At 41.2% G+C, this 17,928-nt stretch overlaps 1 protein-coding gene across 1 annotated transcript in view; it reads right to left on the bottom strand.

Annotated features, from left to right (window-relative positions):
• Positions 1–3,633: 3,633 nt before the first annotated feature.
• LOC114651032 (protein sel-1 homolog 3) overlaps positions 3,634–17,928 on the bottom strand; it is a 79,001-nt gene continuing 64,706 nt past the window's right edge. Inside the window, exons 20-24 of the mRNA XM_051926537.1 lie at positions 15,766–15,875; positions 13,383–13,510; positions 12,351–12,453; positions 5,060–5,171; positions 3,634–4,001 (exon numbers count right to left, since the gene is read on the bottom strand). Of these exons, the coding sequence (XP_051782497.1) occupies positions 5,079–5,171; positions 12,351–12,453; positions 13,383–13,510; positions 15,766–15,875 (434 nt within the window). The 3' untranslated portion in view covers positions 3,634–4,001; positions 5,060–5,078. The remainder of the gene's footprint in view (positions 4,002–5,059; positions 5,172–12,350; positions 12,454–13,382; positions 13,511–15,765; positions 15,876–17,928) is intronic.

Here is a 17,928-nt window from a genome sequence, read left to right as displayed (position 1 = left end):
AATTTAATTAGAAGGGGGTCTCAGATTGAGAGATTAAATTTGGGTTTATGTTGGAGGTGTTCCAGGACCCACTGCACCAGCATAGGGTCTGACAATGGGTCCAAGGATTTCATCCCGATACCTAATGGCAATCAAGGTGCTGTTGTTTAGCCTGTAGAGTTCTGTGCGTCCCTCCATGGATATGTCTCCCCAGGCCATCACTGACCCACCACCAAACCTGTCATGCTGAACGATGTTACAGGCACCATAATGTTCTCCACGGCTTCTCCAGACCCTTTCATGTCTGTCACATGTGCTCAGGGTGAACCTGCTCTCATCTGTGAAAAGCACAGGGTGCCAGTGGTGGACCTGCCAATTCCGATATTCTATAGCAAATGCCAATCGAGCTCCATGATGCCGAGCTGCGAGCACAGGGCCCACTAGAGGATGTTGGGCCCTCAGGCCACCTTCATGAAGTCTGTTTCTGATTTTTTGGTCAGAGACATTCACACCAGTGGCCTGCTGGAGGTCATTTTGTAGGCTCTGGCAGTGCTCATCCTGCTCCTCCATGTCCATCATTTCTGCTGATGGGTTAAGGACCTTATACAGCCCTGTCCAGCTCTCCTAGAGTAACTGCCTGTCTCCTGGAATCTCCTCCATGCCCTTGAGACTGTGCTGGGAGACACAGCAAACCTTCTGACAATGGCACGTATTGATGTGCCATCCTGGAGAAGTTGGACTACCTGTGCAACCTCTGTAGGGTCCAAGTATCGCCTCATGCTACCAAGTAGTGACACTGACCATAGCCAAATGCAAAACTAGTGAAAATACAGTCAGAAAAGATGAGGAGGGAAAAATGTCAGTGGCCTCCACCTGTTAAACCATTGCTGTTTTTGGGGTCATCTCATTGTTGCCCCTCTAGTGCACCTTGTGTTCATTTCATTAACACCAAAACAGCTGAAACTGATTAACAACCCCCTATGCTACTTAACTGACCAGATTAATAGCTCAGAAGTTTCATTGACTTGATGCTATACTCTCATTAAAAAGTGTTCCTTTAATTTTTTTGAGCAGTATATATATATATATATATATATATATATATTTATTTTGATAAAATTCTCAATAATATGAATAAAACTCACGTTCTTCCCATCATATTACTTTATGCAAATGTCTTTTTGCTTAATTGTATTTGGATAACATTGGCGTCAGCCTCCCATCTTCTTTAGATATTTTAGCACCATCACAACATCTTCTGAAGGGTGGGGTGGGCAGTATGGACAAAAATGTATTTCACCATATAATTATAAATGGTCCTGGTTACTGTACATCTCACGGTGTAATCTATGTGCATATTGTTTTCAGACTGAATCCAGTTTAGGTGCTTCTGTTGGTCCACTTCCATAGGTTAACAGTAGGTAGTGCTGTGATGTTTCTTTTCATAAGGATCATTTTAATTGACTGAAGTAACTCCAAGTATCTGTACTATGCAAATTTAATAAAGAACTGAAAAAGAAATACACATGTATTGTACATGCATAGGCAGTGTGCAGGAGGAACTGTAATCTGCTGACCTCTGTTAACCAGGTGTATACTCATATAAACCTCCTTTCTTTGGTTTCTTCTCTTTGTGTCCATTGCCCTTAATGAATCATTTCTATTACTTTTTCCATGCTTTTCTGCATTACCATATGGCAGATCTCTGTGGGCACCATCTATCTCCTGATTTGGCCTTTAACTAGGCTTCAGCTTGAAATGCAACAAACAACCATCAGTCATCTTACTACAGCACCAACAATGGCCTGGTGCTGTAATCTGGCCTCTGCCTTCTTGACTGCTGCGGCAACTGGCCATTTCCATCCATTTCAGACATCAGTCCCAGCTCTTCTCACTTTGTTACACTTGTAGTCATGCAGTAAACACACTTGTCTCTCCTTGGACGGTTCTGTAATACTACAAAGGATATATTCAACTCGCTTTTAAATACTGCATTCACTCCCACATACAAACAGGTGAAAATGCCCAAAGAGCAGTACAGTGGTCTGATGAAGTTTCAGTGTGGTCTTTAACTATCATGTGCCTGTCTTTGGGGGGGCATTGTTGGCATTTTCCCAGACATGATAACAGTGGATATCTTTGATCAGCCCTTAGGTAAGGCTTGAAATTCAATGGGCTATTTCAGTTTTTAAAACTCACTTGTTACTGACCTTTACACGTTTCACATTCTTCCTTAAGCTTTCTCCTGATCTCCACTCCACAATACACCCATTAGCCCTCATTAACCTTTCTGCATGTGTTACTAAAACCTTTCATTTGTCTTTTGAAGCTTCTTTATTTGTAATGCTCGTGTTTATCTGCTTGAGGTCTCATTTAGCAAATCTAGACGTGAGCCCATGGACATGAGCTCTCAAAAATGAATTGCTGAATCTTAATGTCACTCGACATGCCTAGAAACACTAACATGCTAAAATTAGCCTTTTGATTGATCCAGTAGAGTTTTCTCTACAGATACAGTGGTTTGCTTGCTGGTATAGGCTCGATTTTCCCTGCAGCCCTGGCCTGGATAATTGGGTTAGGGAATTGATAGATGTATGCGTGTAAAGTCTGTTCGGTTCTTGTCACATGATTGCATGCTTACGTATGTGTTCAATATTCTGTCTCAAAGAAGCACATGTGTGTATTATCAATCCAGCGGTAGCAGGCAGTATGTTTGCACAAAAATGCAATAATTTCTGCATACTGAAAGAATATAAGAGATTGTAAATGTAACTTTTTCAGTTGTATAGTTGTCTAGAGGGTCCACATGGACCTGGCAGAAACGTTTTGTCAGAAGCGGCAGAAGGCGTTTGTGTGACTCTGTACACGTGTGAGTGAGAAAGAAAACGATGATCAAGCACTTAGGAGACCAGAAAAACAAATCCTCTCTTATAAAACAGCAACTCCCTCTTACTCACCTTAAAAATGCTGTGCTTGAGAAACAGTAAACTTGTCCCAGCGCTTCTTCCATTCCTGCACTCATCTTTTGTTCCCATGGCTGGAGCCTCCTGTGTTTTTTGCTGGATTTCTTCCACAGTAGCAAATTTTCTTCACTTCAGTCTCAAATTTAATTTTGGAAACGAGGAAGTCACATAGAGAGACATCTGGTGAATATGGAGGGGGTGTGGAGCAACAACCATATTATTTTTGGCCAGAACTCTGTGTGCAGGTGCCTTTTCATGGGGTAAAATGCAGTTTGACAGTACGTGTACCACTTGTAAGGAGATTTTTGTTTCCCTGATGCTTTCCCATAGACATTTCAGCACTTCAGTGTGATATCACTGATTAACAGTCTGTTCACGGGGAACAAACACTTTATGAACAAGCCTGTCAGTATCGAAAAGCGTGATCATCATTGTTGAAAATATACCTGGTGGCTTGGAGAAAAAAAATCACCAAAGTCACCTGCGTGATTGAGGAATAAACAGCAGAACTTCACACTCGATCAGCTCGCCCGACTGATTACCAGATGTAAGCATAGGATATACAGCAGCATCTTTAATAACTACACCCTACTGCCGTACTGTGGACCAATTCTGGGAATTTTTGGGTATCCTCTCATATATACACCACAAACTTTAGGGTTATGTTTAGGGCATGATCTGATGTGTTTATTTTAGGTAAAAAAAAAAACACTTTGAGGTAAAGGATGTGTTATGGGCTCATAGAACAGACACATTTTTTACACTTGAAGACTTTCAGACTCCATAACCCATAAGAGTAACACAGAGCTGAATTCTTATCACCATCTGCAGTGACACCCAAGCCATCCTAAAGAAGCCATGCTGGTTTTCTGGAACAAGAGTGACTTTTTCACATGAAGAGCTGTAGAAAGGCTCTTCCTCCGTGTCATCCTCCGGGGCTGCAAACCCAGTGAAGCAGAGGACAGCCGCGATGGCCTAAGGCCCAGTCTGTGTAATGGTACCTGCAGTCTCTTAAGGGCAGAAGGGGATGCCTTTGTGGAGTCTTCTAGTGGTGGTAAGCTGGGATGAAATAAAGGTTTGTAAGTAAGGACAGCCCCAGTCAGTGACAACCTGCTATAGAGGTCCCAAGGGTGTAACAGCTGCATAGCTGGTTTTGAAATTTCTTCATATCCCCCATCTATTTAAAACCACAGAGTTTAGTTGGTGCTTTTCAGGGGAGGTGTAAGCCAAAGGTGATCTGATAACACGATTAAACATTACCTTGATACAATTTTAATAATACTCAGCCAAACGTAAATTTTATTAAGCAAGTCACTTGTGCACCATTCTGCTGGGAGAGGCTCTCGGAGATCCTTTAGCAGTGTTTCTCAAACTCGGTCCCGGGGGCCCACTGTGGCTGCAGGTTTTTGTTCCAACAAGGTTCCTAATCAGTGACAACACCTGATAACACTGAGCTCATTTAATTAGCTGGGATTTTTTTTTCTTTTATTCGACATTCAGAAAAGCATAGTAGTATGATTTTTACATTTATAAGACATTTAGAAATAGTTCTGCTTTTGCTATAGATTTAAATGCTTAACTCTCTTTTGTTGATTTCATTACACTTTGCCTTTTCTCTGTGCAGTTTTTCCCCCTTCATTGTATCTTATTAATGACAATTTAAAATGATCAGAGCAGACACCCGGGCAAACAACACCGAATAATCAAAGGCTGCAACTACTTTAGCGTCAGACCCACTAATTAGTAAATAATGGATTAATTAAACAATTAGAACACCTAGAGAAGTAGAATGAAAATCAAGATGAAAATACTGTTAAAAAGAAAAAAAAATACATTATTCATATATAACTGTTTGGTACATTTTAATATTTTTTTTTTAGCAAACTTAGTTTTCTAACTTCTATTTTGTTCCCTAAACACAGAACTTGGGAAATATCAGTTCACTTAATTAGCCCAGGAGTTCAATTAAAAACAGAAGCTGGTTGGAACAAAATCCTGCAGCGACAGTGGGCCACAGGACCGACGTTGAGAACCCCTGCTTTATGGCAACAAGTGGGGTTAGCTGGCTAAACAACTGCAGCTAAGTAGGCTAAAGGCTGAATGACTGAACATCTTACCTTTAAAGTAACAGACGAATTAAACATTGGTAGAGGACGCACCTCGGACTCTTGTCAGGATAGTTAAGAAGGTCAGACTGGACACAACTGCAATGCCGATGACACTTGAAAACTACGAATAACAAAGAAGTGTAGTGAGGTCAGTCAGGCAACACCATCATCGCTGTTGTATTTTGTATTTGCACATCTAAAGTGGGTCCTACTGGATTATTCAGTGACAGGACAGACAGCCTCACATCATGGATGAACGCAAACTATTTGTAGGCCATTCAGTCCATCAGGCTTGAGAGGTTACAGGACGGTACTATATTGATAAGGTAAGATTGCTTATTTATTGTAAAATGATAATTTAGTGATATGAACTACCACAAACGGCGAGCATCCACTTCTATGAGCCGTCCAAAGAAGCCGTCTGCCATCAGCCACCATTTCAGACACAGTCATAAAGAATGGAAAGACGTAAAGTGTTAACAAGAATAAGAGCAGTGATGGGGGGACTGAATGGATACACTGTTGACCAGTTGTTAACATCATGGAGGGATGAAATAAGAAGAATGGTTTAGCGGGGTTGTGGGCTGGTGGTGGATTGAGTAGGATTTCCCTTCAGCATTCTTATTCTGGTTTAACTTTGAGCTTGGCTTCCATGTGTCTTCTTGTAGACCACACATTCATTCTGGTTGGGAAGTGGGGTTGTCTTTGAGATAAAAATGAGACGGATTCTAAATTATACCGCATTAGCCCCCATCTTCAAGGAATGCTTGAACCTTTAAAATCCCTCATTGCCTCCACCACTGGATGGACAGAAAAAGTGACAGATGATATAGCGCCTTTAACAAGTGTTCAGTCCCATTTCTTTGCTTTTACTGAACAACAAATGTTGTACTGAAATGTTATATTTTTATTTCAAAACACTGATTCAGTTTTTTCAGTGCCTTAGGTGGAACCCATTATATTGTGATTATTTTTATATATTACTTGACATTACTTTTGCCTGACATGACAGCCTTCTCTATGATTTAGTGAGATCCTGTTTGAGAAAAGATTTTTAAAACTATGTACTCCATCACTGCCAGATCTCAGTAAAGACCTCACTGACTGTGCTCAGTCATGGACTATTAATTTGCCTCCACACTTCTATCAGTGTCCACACATCCTTCACTGCTCTGAATTGAAGAGGTTTAATTTCTTTAGCCAGTCACCACAGGATATGTCATTAGTGCCAGGATGAACTTTGGTTTGCTGTTATGTCTTTTTACGTGCGTTTGCACAAAATGCCAAAGCACCCAATGTTGTTGTCATGCCTGTTTGTCTGCCTGTCCAGTCCCATGAAACAACTTGGCTCCCAGTGGACTCACACCTACTCTTCAAGGAAATGTGTCAGGAAAGGTGCTTTTACTTAGAAGTGTCTGAAGACGAGTGTGCTGCACAATTTTTAGATGTTTTAGAAACTCGCATTTAAAAAGCAGTGGTGAATTTTCAAAATGATCTTTCTTACAACACAGAAACATTCATTAACACCTCCCTTAATTAATTCTTTTAAATTTACCTTGAAAGAGTTTATTTCAAATTGTATATTTTCCTCTTTTGTACTTCTGACAGATGCCCATTTGCAACTTATTGAAGTAGAAGCAGAGTTGCATTCTGGGAAATTGCCTTCATGTCGTCTACTTTTGTGTGCGGTAGGAATTGAAAATACATTTAAATATTCCATCAGGTACTTCTTTCAAAAATGTAGTTTGGGAATGTGAACTACATGTAGCCATTGACTCTCCACAACAAACAACTAACAATAGATCAGTCGATGCCATTTTGACCTCACTTGATTTGTAACCTGGGCCTCATTTATAAACGGTGCGTATGCACAAAAATGTTGCGTAAGCCCGTTTCCACGCTCAAATCGCGATGTATAAAACATAAACTTGGTGTAAAGCCACGCACATTTTCACGGTAGCTCCAACCCTGGTGTAAGCAAGTTCTCCTCTCTGTTTTGCAGACTGGCAGCACCCAGCGTCAAAGCAGTGCTACTGTTCCTGTGTAGTTTCCCTTTCTTTTTTAGATCCACATACCTGACATGGCTTTATAAATACACTGAAATTAACCGCATATTGTTTATTAGTTTAATGCATCTGATTGTAATTAACCTGTAATAATATAATGGTCCATGGAATGGCCAAACTATTTCATATACCATAGCTGCTTTAACGTTGTTACTGTCACTGCACCTTCTTCTTCTTTCAGCTGCTCCTGTTAGGGGTTGCCACAGCAGATCATCTTTTTCCATATTACTCTCATTGCACCACTCGGAGTATTTATATCACTGTATCTGAGTGTGGAATCACAGATCTACAGCAGAGAATTATCAGTATACAGCATCAAGCACACGCTGCCTCAGCCATGCTGTCTATTGAACTGCTCTCATATGGCAAACGCTTCAGAGCCTTTTCTCGCGGTTCAGAAACAGTGTCATCCCAAAAACTATAAACGCACTCAATCGGTCCATCAAGTGCTCCTTGTAGAACTGTTTGTACTTATAAGTACAATTATCTCACTGTAAACTTGCACTACAGTTTATAATATTGCACAACCTGAGCCACTTTGTAAAGTGCGTATTTACATATGATGACGATATCATTTTTAAGATGAAATGCTGCAAAATATGTTTATTATATTATACAGATAAAACTTTAACTTAATTTAAATAATCTATATTGTTAATAATTAAACATGTAAGGACATGGCGCTCTGGTCACGGATTGTTCCTGCTTCGCGCTGTATTCTTGCTGGGGCTGGCGCAACACTGGAAGGATAGATGGATAGAATAATTAAACACGTACTACAAAGATATTTCAATGTTCCTTAAAAGTTTTGAAGAATCTGCGTTCTAAGCTTACAGATGGCTTAACGTCTATTACAGAGGTGTTTGTGTGGAAAAGTAAGGACAGGAATTGGGGGTTAGCATGTTTGAAAGAGACAGTACTGCTGCAACAAATTATTTCATTGAAGGTCACGCACGGCGCAGCAAGCATCTTTTGTGTTGCAGGAACAATCACTGCGCCACCGTGTTCCCATGTTTAATACTGTAACATGCTTTAACTCCTATCATCATGAAAATGATATCACGTATACATCTCAGTATTTTAATTATTCAGAGAGCTGTAATATCACAAATGTAATGGATTCTGTGTCCTGTCGGAGGAAGAGAGAGCCTGTTTAAGAAGCACGTAGTGATTCACACACACAGAGCACATAGAAGATCAAATGCAAAACAAAGCATTTAATGTGCTACTTTAGTTACGATGGGATTTGAGAAACTAGTAAATTTAAACAATTTTAAGATGAAGTTTATGATGTTCTGCTTTAATGACAAAATAAACTACGTGATTAAAGTGGAAATTTCGAGATTAAAGTTGACATTTCATGCTTTTTTCCCACTGTTCTCTGCACCCTAATAAGCTTTCATATGACATTCAGACAGTGGGCTACGACTCGCCTTTTCATGGTGACTTTGATATCTGACAACTTTTTTTATTTTGGGCACTGTGCGACTTTGTGAACTTGAGCTTTTGAGTTTCTCCGACACTCTATGTCACTCGATCAACTTCTTTTTGTTGTTTATACCACTGTTTAAACCAACAAATAGTATGTTTTTCCTTGCCTCCACTTGGTATTCACTGAAATTCTTCTATTTTCTCCCATGCTTTTGCCATTGTCTTTTCACAGAACACTGAGCTTAAGGGCTATTTATATTGATTTGCATATTCAAAGAGGTGTAATTCTGGGAGGAGTTTGGGGAGTGGCAGCAGGCGTGAGCACGTGTGTTACTTTTCATGCTGACCGGGATTTATGGAATGGAAGATTTTGGAAGTTGGAAAACACACAGATTTATGCATCTGGATTTTTTTGTGCGTACGAAAATTTCTGCTTTTGTCCTTACGCCATGTTATAGTGTGAATTCTACGCACAGCGTTATGCATGGGGCCCCTGGTGTCTGTCTATGAAAGCTTTTTGAGACAACTCAAGCCTCTTTGAACTTGGTTTTTAACTACATGATAATGTAAAATGCTCTTAAAAACATGTATTTTGTGGACTAAACTAATTACATTCAACTATCACTTATTTTTTACATGACTGCCTATTACAAAATACTTATTCACTTTGACTTATTAAAACATATATTCAAGTTTGATGAAGTAAATACTACCAATGCTAAGAACAGACAGCTTGATCCAAGCCAGTCAGCCATTCCACAGAGACTGCTCTACTTACCATTGTCGATAGGTTATGGCTGGCTAGAGCTACAAACAAATCATGTGTCCTGATCTTGCTAGATCTCTCCTCGCCTTTGACACAGTTTACCATTAGATCCTCTTTGCCACCTTCTTTGACCTTGGCATCACTGGGACTGCCCTCAGATAGTCTGAGTCCTGCCTCTTGGGCTGATCCTACCATGTGTCCTGGTGTGCAGAGATGTCAAGGGTGCACCAGGCAAGTATGGGGATGTCTCAAGGAACAGTGCTGAGCCCTCTCCCCTTCTCTCTATACACCCACTCACTAGGCCCTATCATCTTGTCCCATGATTTCCCATATCACTGCTATGTCAATGATACACAAGTGTACTTCTTGTTCCCTTCAGAGGACCACACAGTATCTGCTAGAATTACCGCATGTCTCACTGATATTGGGCAGAGTGGTGGCTCTGAGGCTAGGGATTTGCACTGGCAATCTGAAGGTTGCCGGTTCGAATCCCATAAACGCCAAAAGTGACTCTACTTCGTTAGGCCCTTAACCTGCAATTGCTCAGTCCTGGGTATGATGTTAATTTGCATCCAGCCCTGGGGGTTAGTGGCAGAATTGGCACTCCAGCCACCATAAAAAAAAAAAACTCACATTGGTTCCATTCCACCTGAACTAGTGTGGTGCTGAGGTGTCACCCATTGCATGGCTGCACTTGGGTCCTAATCTGGGATCCTGAACTGGTTTGTCATGTGGTGGTTGTGGCAATGCACTGTATCAGAATGTGCTCCTAACCTCACTGATATTACAACCTGGATGAAGGAACTCTGTCTCTAGCTTTACTTGACAAAGATGGACCTTCTTGTTATCCCAGCTTTTCCATCTGATAAGCACTAATATCTGTTCAGCCAGCTCATTATCACTAACTTTTGCCCAGTCCGTATGCAACCCTAATCAGCTGTTGTTCACTGACCACATTGCAACTGCCTCTCAGTACTGCACATTTACTCTATACAACATCTGCATGATCAAACTGTGTCTGATAGGTATACAGCACAACTCCTGATACAGGATTTAGTCTTGTCACATCTGAACTACAACTGCTGTCTGCTAACAGGAGTGTGTCACCAACTACCTGCAGATGATTCAAAATGCAGCATCCCATCTGGTGTTCAACCAGCCAATGTCAGCACTCCTTTTTTCAAATCACTACATTGGCTCCTTGTAGCAACACATTTTAAGTTCACATCCTTGTTTCTTTGACTACAGAGTAGTGAATGGGTAAGCACATATAAACTGCTTAAAAAAATTAAAGGTACACATTGAAAACACATCAAATCTCAATCGATATCTCTACTAATATGGACTGGGTAATGTGTTAGGAATGAAAGGATGCCACATTGTTTGATGGAAATGAAAATTATCAACCCACAGGGGGCTGAATTCAAAAATCAAAGTGAAAAAATGATGCGGCAGGCATGCTAGTCCATTTTGCCCAAATTTCATTGTAGCAACTCAGATTTGCACTCAGTAGTTTGTATGGCCCCTACGTGCTTGTATGTATGCCTGACAACATCGGAGGGGCATACTCCTAATGATATGATGAATGGTGCCCTGGGGGATCTCCTCCCAGATCTGGACCAGGGCATCACTGAGCTCCTGGGCAGTCTGAGGTGCAACCTGGCGGCCTCGGATGGACTGAAACATAATGTCCCAGAGGTGTTCTAATGGATTTAGGTCGGGTGAGCATGGGGGCCAGTCAATGGTATCAATTCCTTCATCCTCCAGGAACTGCCTGCATACTCTCGCCACATGAGGCCAGGCATTGTTGTGCACCAGGAGGAATCCAGGACCCACTGCACCAGCATAGGGTCTGACAATGGGTCCAAGGATTTCATCCCGATACGTAATGGTAGTCAAGCGGCGGTTGTCTAGCCTGTAGAGCTTTGTGCGTCCCTCCATAGATATGCCTCCCCAGACCATCACTGACCCACCAACAAACCGGTAATGCTGAACAATGTTACAGGCAGCTTATCATTCTCCACGGCTTCTCCAGACCCTTTCACGTCTGTCACATGTGCTCAGGGTGAACCTGCTCTCATCTGTGAAAAGAACCAGTGACCTGCCAATTCTGGTATTCTATGGCAAATGCCAATTGAGCTCCACGGTGCCGGGCAGTGAGCACAGGGCCCACTAGAGGACATCAGGCCCTCAGGCCAAACTCATGAAGTCTGTTTCTGATTGTTTGGTCAGAGACATTCATACCAGTGGCCTGCTGGAGGTTATTTTGTAGGGCTCTGGCATTGCACATCCTGTTCCTCCTTGTCCAAAGGAGCAGATACTGGTCCTGCTGATGGGTTAAGGACCTTATACGGCCCTGTCCAGCTCTCCTAGAGTAACTGCCTGTCTCCTGGAATCTCCTCCATGCCCTTGAGACTGTGCTGGGAGACACAGCAAACCTTCTGGTAATGGCACATATTGATGTGCCATCCTGGAGAAGTTGGACTACCTGTGCAACCTCTGTAGGGTCCAGGTATCGCCTCAAGCTACCAGTAGTGACACTGACCATAGCAAAATGCAAAACGAGTGAAAAAACAGATGAGGAGGGAAAAATATCAGTGGTCTCCAACTGTTAAACCATTGCTGTTTTGGGGGTCGTCTCATTGTTGCCCCTCTAGTGCACCTGTTGTTAATTTCATTAACACCAAAACAGCTGAAACTGATTAACACCCCCCTCTGCTACTTAACTGAATTTTCATTGACTTGATGCTATATTCGATTTAAAAGTGTCCCTTTAATATTTTTGAGTAGGTATACGAAGTAAGTCCCTATACACACTCTGTTGTTATGCTACATGAATATGTTGAAAATTGTTCGGTTATGTTATGACCAGCATTCTCTCGAGAATCTTTTACAGTATGAGCATATTGTTCTTTGAATTATATTCAGAACCATAACTAACATTTGATTTGTGTTTTTGCTTCAGCGCACTGCCTGGAGTATGAGAACATTGTATCAATGTAAACCCCAAATCCTTTTCTGAGGCTGAAGGAGTTACCTTGAGTGCAGTGCTGTGTTGATTCCAGAGAAGCTTCATCTGGTACTGTAGAAGAGCCAGGCTGCAGGGCAGGTAGGACTCCTCACTCTCGTGATCTCTACATCTAGGAGAAGATTGGTGAGAGGTGGGTATCAAACAGAAAGGAATCACAAATTGATCTCATTATCAGTCTGTGTCCACCGTCTTCTCAGTTATCAGATGATGATCTACTGCATTGTCTCTTTGAGTACGGTGGATATCATATTGGGTTTCTGGAACCTCAACAGAGTTGTACTGTAGTTCTAGAAAAGTGATTCACTTTCTGTCAGTCAGATTTAAAGTCAGCCAGTGACATCATTAAGTAGGAATTGCATGAAACAGCCAGGAAAATCCCTCATTTGAAGGAGAAAAGAAGAAGAAAATTCATTGGCCATCCATGAAAACTCCTACAGTGCTTCTGAACTTGGAAGAGAAAAATATGTCATCGTTTCACCCTTTTAACTCAGCCTCATTTTTTCCAGTTTTCTGCCACTTTGATTTAACTGGCCATAACTTCATCATCCTTCACTCAATATTCATGTCCTACCCTCAAAATAAAGGTTTTAGATTTTTTTACAGCTGGAGAATTATTTATGCTGTACACATGTTACAGCAGGATACGTTGCAAAATTCAGTGACATTTTTACAAAAAAGCATTGCACTTTGAGTAACACTCAGATACTTCACTCCCATTCTGCATTGGTAGCATCAGTGGGTAAGAAGTTCCCCACATTACAACAACAATATACAAATCATACAACACAAAACAAAGTACAAGAATTCTCAGTATACCGATCCAGACTGTGATGCCAGTCTATCACACCTGGGATATAGGACTAGATGGAGAATGTGCAAATGCCACAGGCAGTGCCCGGGCAAGAACTGAATCCAGGCCTGTGGCGGTTTAAGGCAGCATTGCTCGCCCCACTGCCATTAGGTTCTTAATCATCATATAATAAAGCCTGGTGTAATAATGTATTTAATAAGTGAACAACACAAAAAAAATGTTCTCACCTCTGGTAGAGCTCAGTGAGAAGAGTGTGTTGGTCGTCTCTCTGGTGTTCTGTTAAACCCAGCTCTGTCAGGACAGTCTCAGTGAGAGAAACCCCCTCCTGGATCAGTAGGCCCAGACTGTACCAGCCCTTCAGATTTAATAAACACATAAACTTATAATATAGAGCATTCATTATAAGCATAATGTTAAAATCAAACATAACATTCTCCGACTCAGCTCATCTGAGGAACTGAAGCCTATTGCAACAGCACTGGGTAAGAGGCAGGAACCAATCCTGGACAAGATGGCAGTCTATCACAGGGCACACTCACACACGCAGCAACTTTATAGTCACCACTGGCCACTGGGGATGTGAGAGGAAAACCCGCACAACATGGAGAGTGTGAGCAACTTCCGCAGCTCCAACCACTGTGTCACCATGTTGGCCCAAACTCAAGCACAGAGATCCAATTTATCCTTTAGCCTCATTTAGTCATTGTTGTTTTGCTTTTTATTTTCAGGACTGGCTTTCCTTTTCTTGGACTGCTCTGACTTTCTTAGAGTTTCCAAACCTACCCTGAAAATAAAGATCAGGAGCTACCAAGTGTTTAAGTCAGACCTGGTGCCAGGACAGGGAGAGAGTGGTGGGTTTGGTGATTTCAATTTTTTTAGTGTTTAATAAAATGTCTGAGAGGTCGCTGTGGTTGTTATTTCTTTCAAGTAGAATTCTGATTCTCTGCAATTAACTATAAGACTTTCAAGCCTAACCTGTGCGGCCATTAAAGTAACAGCCAGTGCTAATTATTCTCTGATGCAATGAGTGTAAACTTATAAATTCACATTACACATCAAACAACAGAGTCTTTCATCCACTTTCTGAAATGACTGTGAGGCAGGATCAAGCCGTGGATTTTTCCAGTCCATTGCAGAGCACATTCAAAATTATTTTTTTTTGTTCTTTATTTCGCCTTATACAATTTCTTGTATTAGGAATTTGTTAGTTTTCGCATACCCCTTGGGGTCAGAGCGCAGGGTCAGCCATTGTACAGCGCCCCTGGAGCAATTACAGGTTAAGGGTCTTGCTCAAGGGCCCAGCAGAGTAGCATCTCTTTTGGCAGTGACGCAGATTCAAACTGGCAGCCTTCTGGATACCAGCACAGACCCTTAGCCTCAGAGCGCCTCTCAAATTTACACTCACACTCAGTTATGCAAAGCCAGCTTGTAGTGGCCAGTTAACCCAAACCTACAGACCTTTGGGAGAGAACAAGAAGCACCAGGAATGAAGTCCAAGTAGGCGCTGGTAGAACATGCAAACGGTATACAGGCAGTGGTGGGTCTGGTGTTCAAACCTTGGAGCTTTGAGGTGCCAGTGCTAACCACTGTACTACCATATCTTAAGAAAATATATCATATTAAGCACATATGGTGGTCTAGTGGCTAAAGAGGCTTTATTATACTTTTTTTCCCATGTAAGAAGTGCTTAAGGCCCTCCAAGAAATTAATAGTTATAACCAGCAACTTCATCAACATGCCTCTACATAGAAAGGAACTTGCTGTTCCTGGAGAAATAAGAAGTAATCTGGACTTCACTCTTCATGTCAGTATATTCAATATTCCAAATGTGAAGGTGGCTGGTGAAGCTTTATGGCTAAGGTGTTGGACTGTAAAGGTTTGCAGTTCAATCCCTAACTAGGGTATCCAGACAATTCTTGTATGGTTGTATACTTTTCAAGAGTCTTGAGGGGGTGTTTTCCATCAGAATATCATTTATCTTTTATTATTCGCAAGAAATTAAAGTAAGGATACATGCTGTCTATGCCACATCTGTTGCAAACATAACTTCATTTCTCCTTCTTAAGTTTTATTTTAACACTTTCTTGCCTATTTTATGGCTCCTTACTCACAACTAGAAGATGACATCTCAGTCACATTTTCCAGAGGCTTATTTGTTAGGAGCTTCAGTGATGAAGACTACAGTCATGTTCTGTTGTCTCATAAATTTGATTGATGTTGGCATGGTGGCATGGAAGAAAAAGGGAAAGACAACATGTGCCGAGGGTCAAACAAATAATGTTATTTAGGATCTTGTTGAATACTGCGATTTTCCAAAAGATGTTTAGGTTAGATGAGTCTAAATTGGCCCAATGTGAGTGAGTGGATGTGTGTGAGTGTGCCCTGCTCCATCCAGGACTTATGCTTTGTGTCCAAAGCTCCAGAGACAGGCATCAGATTCCCCAAGAATGAGAACTGGATAAGCGGGAAATAAACTGAATGGGTGCATTGATAGTTGCCTTGGTCTGGGTATTTACTGCTATTTGCAGGGTCTTGAGATTTGCACCATAATCTGGTCAGCTTCCTTTGGTTCATAAGGAGGATCTCAATAAAACACGTAAAGAATCTCACCTGAGGATCGTTCCTTAAGGCAGCTTCTTTATACATCTCTGCTGCGGCTCTTAAATCCTGCTTGAATGCACCATGACCAGCATATAACAAATCCCCCATTTTTATTAGTGCTGTAAAACATAGAAAATAACTATTGTGGCAGACAGAATGTATTTTGTGGTATATTTTTATCTGCTTCACCCTACTAAAGCTAACACAACAGACATCTTCCGAGCTCCTTCTCAGCCATATATCATACCCTGGATATACACCAGTGCCTGAGCCACACAGAATGTCCACCTCCTTCATATTTATGCTCCTATTCATGTACTTTAGTTCTATATGGGAAGTCATTTCTTTTTTCTCCATACACACTTTGAGTAGACTATGCTACTGTATATCAAAGCAGCTAGTAACAAGCAATGTACTGTAAAGTAATGGAAAACAGTAACCAACAGCCTGAGGTTGCAACGTAAGGTATGAGATCCACCTTTAAAACACTTTGCTACAACACCCCACAATCCATAGGTGGCATACTCCATTAGAACTGGGCCAAATGGATTCTGTGGCCTGGTGCACTGTGGGTAGAGTGACATGGGAAATTGAGGTGAAGGTGCTGAAAGGTAGTGTAGGAATGTAAGGAGGAGCCGTGCAAGATACAGGCTTTTCTGTCTGAGAGCCAACAAATGTCATGGGGTTGGTACATTGGTGCAAAAAAAAAAAAACTGAAAGAAAGAAAGAAAAAATGTTAGCATGGTGTAACGTTCCTGTACTTTTGGAGACTTAGCTAGTTTGAAAGTTGGAGCATTTTTACATTTTTACTCACTTTATTAATTTAAATAATTATATATTTATTTTGTAACTGTGAATCATATTCAACAATGGCAATGATAACATAATGCAATTACATGTACTAGTAATATACATAAAATATGTTTGTTAATACCATTTTACAATATCATGTGGTTAAAACTGCCTTAACTGACAAGAGATTCCAATTCAAGTGATGAAAAGATTTATGTGCTATTGTTAGTAGTGGATTTGAAGGGTCTGTGGCTAATGTGAAATTATATTACTTAAACATAAAATTTTACAAAGAGGTATCCAATGGAGATTTAAAATCTGGGCTAAAGTATCAAGCTAAAACTGTTGGTTGCATCCGAACATGATGGATAGCGGATCAGTAACTTACAGTGTCAGAAAAATATTGGATCATTTTAATCTTTAGATCATTAGGTTATTTTTAGTGTTAATGGAAATACTGAGAACACGTTTAGTCACTGAAGCATAGATTGTCACCAAGCCATCTTCCTACATGTCTACATAAGTTACGTTGCTTTTGTTTTTTTTAGTTTTATGGACTTGAACATCATGTCCGTTAAACGCTTCGTTTTCCAGAGAGCAGGAGACCTGAGCTGCTGTGGCTGAAGACCCCACGCAGCCACGGGGATGAGTTCATCACGGAGCGGAGGCAGAAGCCAAACTGTCAGCATATAATGAGATTTACCAATGTGTTTGTATCGCAAGGACAGCTTTTAACAGATTCAGGAATCCTTTCTTTGTCCGTGTCATATTACGTCAGCAGTGTGAGCAACTACCAGTGTTCATTGTGTTAACTGTGAGAGGAAAAATTCTACCGGCAGAGTTTGAGCACTCAATTGTTTTCTGTTTTAACAGTTCAGACTGTTACTGATAAACATTAACAGAGTTCAGTATGGTTTCTTTACTCCTTCGTCACGGTTTACACGAAGCGGCACATCTGGAGGTTAACCAGATTTAAAGCCAGAGCGCACCAGTATAGCACGCACGGTAAGCGCCCGTTATAATGGGATAACGCATACACTTTCTTTTCTCCTTCATACTGCTTGATTGCCCTTATTTTTGTCGAGATCAATTACCTTTTTCCTTCAAATTGTAAGACAAATGTAACTGACCATAGTTGAAACTGCTGTCGGTAATGAACTGAGCTCGAGATGAAATGAGTCACGGCATACGGAGCTGGTGTGGCGAAAACTGTCGTTTGGCCGTGAGACGTAAGCGTCATAAGTCGAATTGGTGGATACAGTAGCTCAGATGACATGGCTAAGTGTGTGCTGTAAATATAAAGCTGACAAAGACATGTGCAGATAAGAGATGCTGGGTATATTGGGAGAAGGATGCCAAGGATAGAGCTGCCAGGGAAGA

This window comes from Erpetoichthys calabaricus, chromosome 4 (genome assembly GCF_900747795.2).
Source record: "Erpetoichthys calabaricus chromosome 4, fErpCal1.3, whole genome shotgun sequence".
NCBI classification, from domain to species: domain Eukaryota; kingdom Metazoa; phylum Chordata; class Cladistia; order Polypteriformes; family Polypteridae; genus Erpetoichthys; species Erpetoichthys calabaricus.
This window is presented reverse-complemented; position numbering and strand designations above follow the sequence as displayed.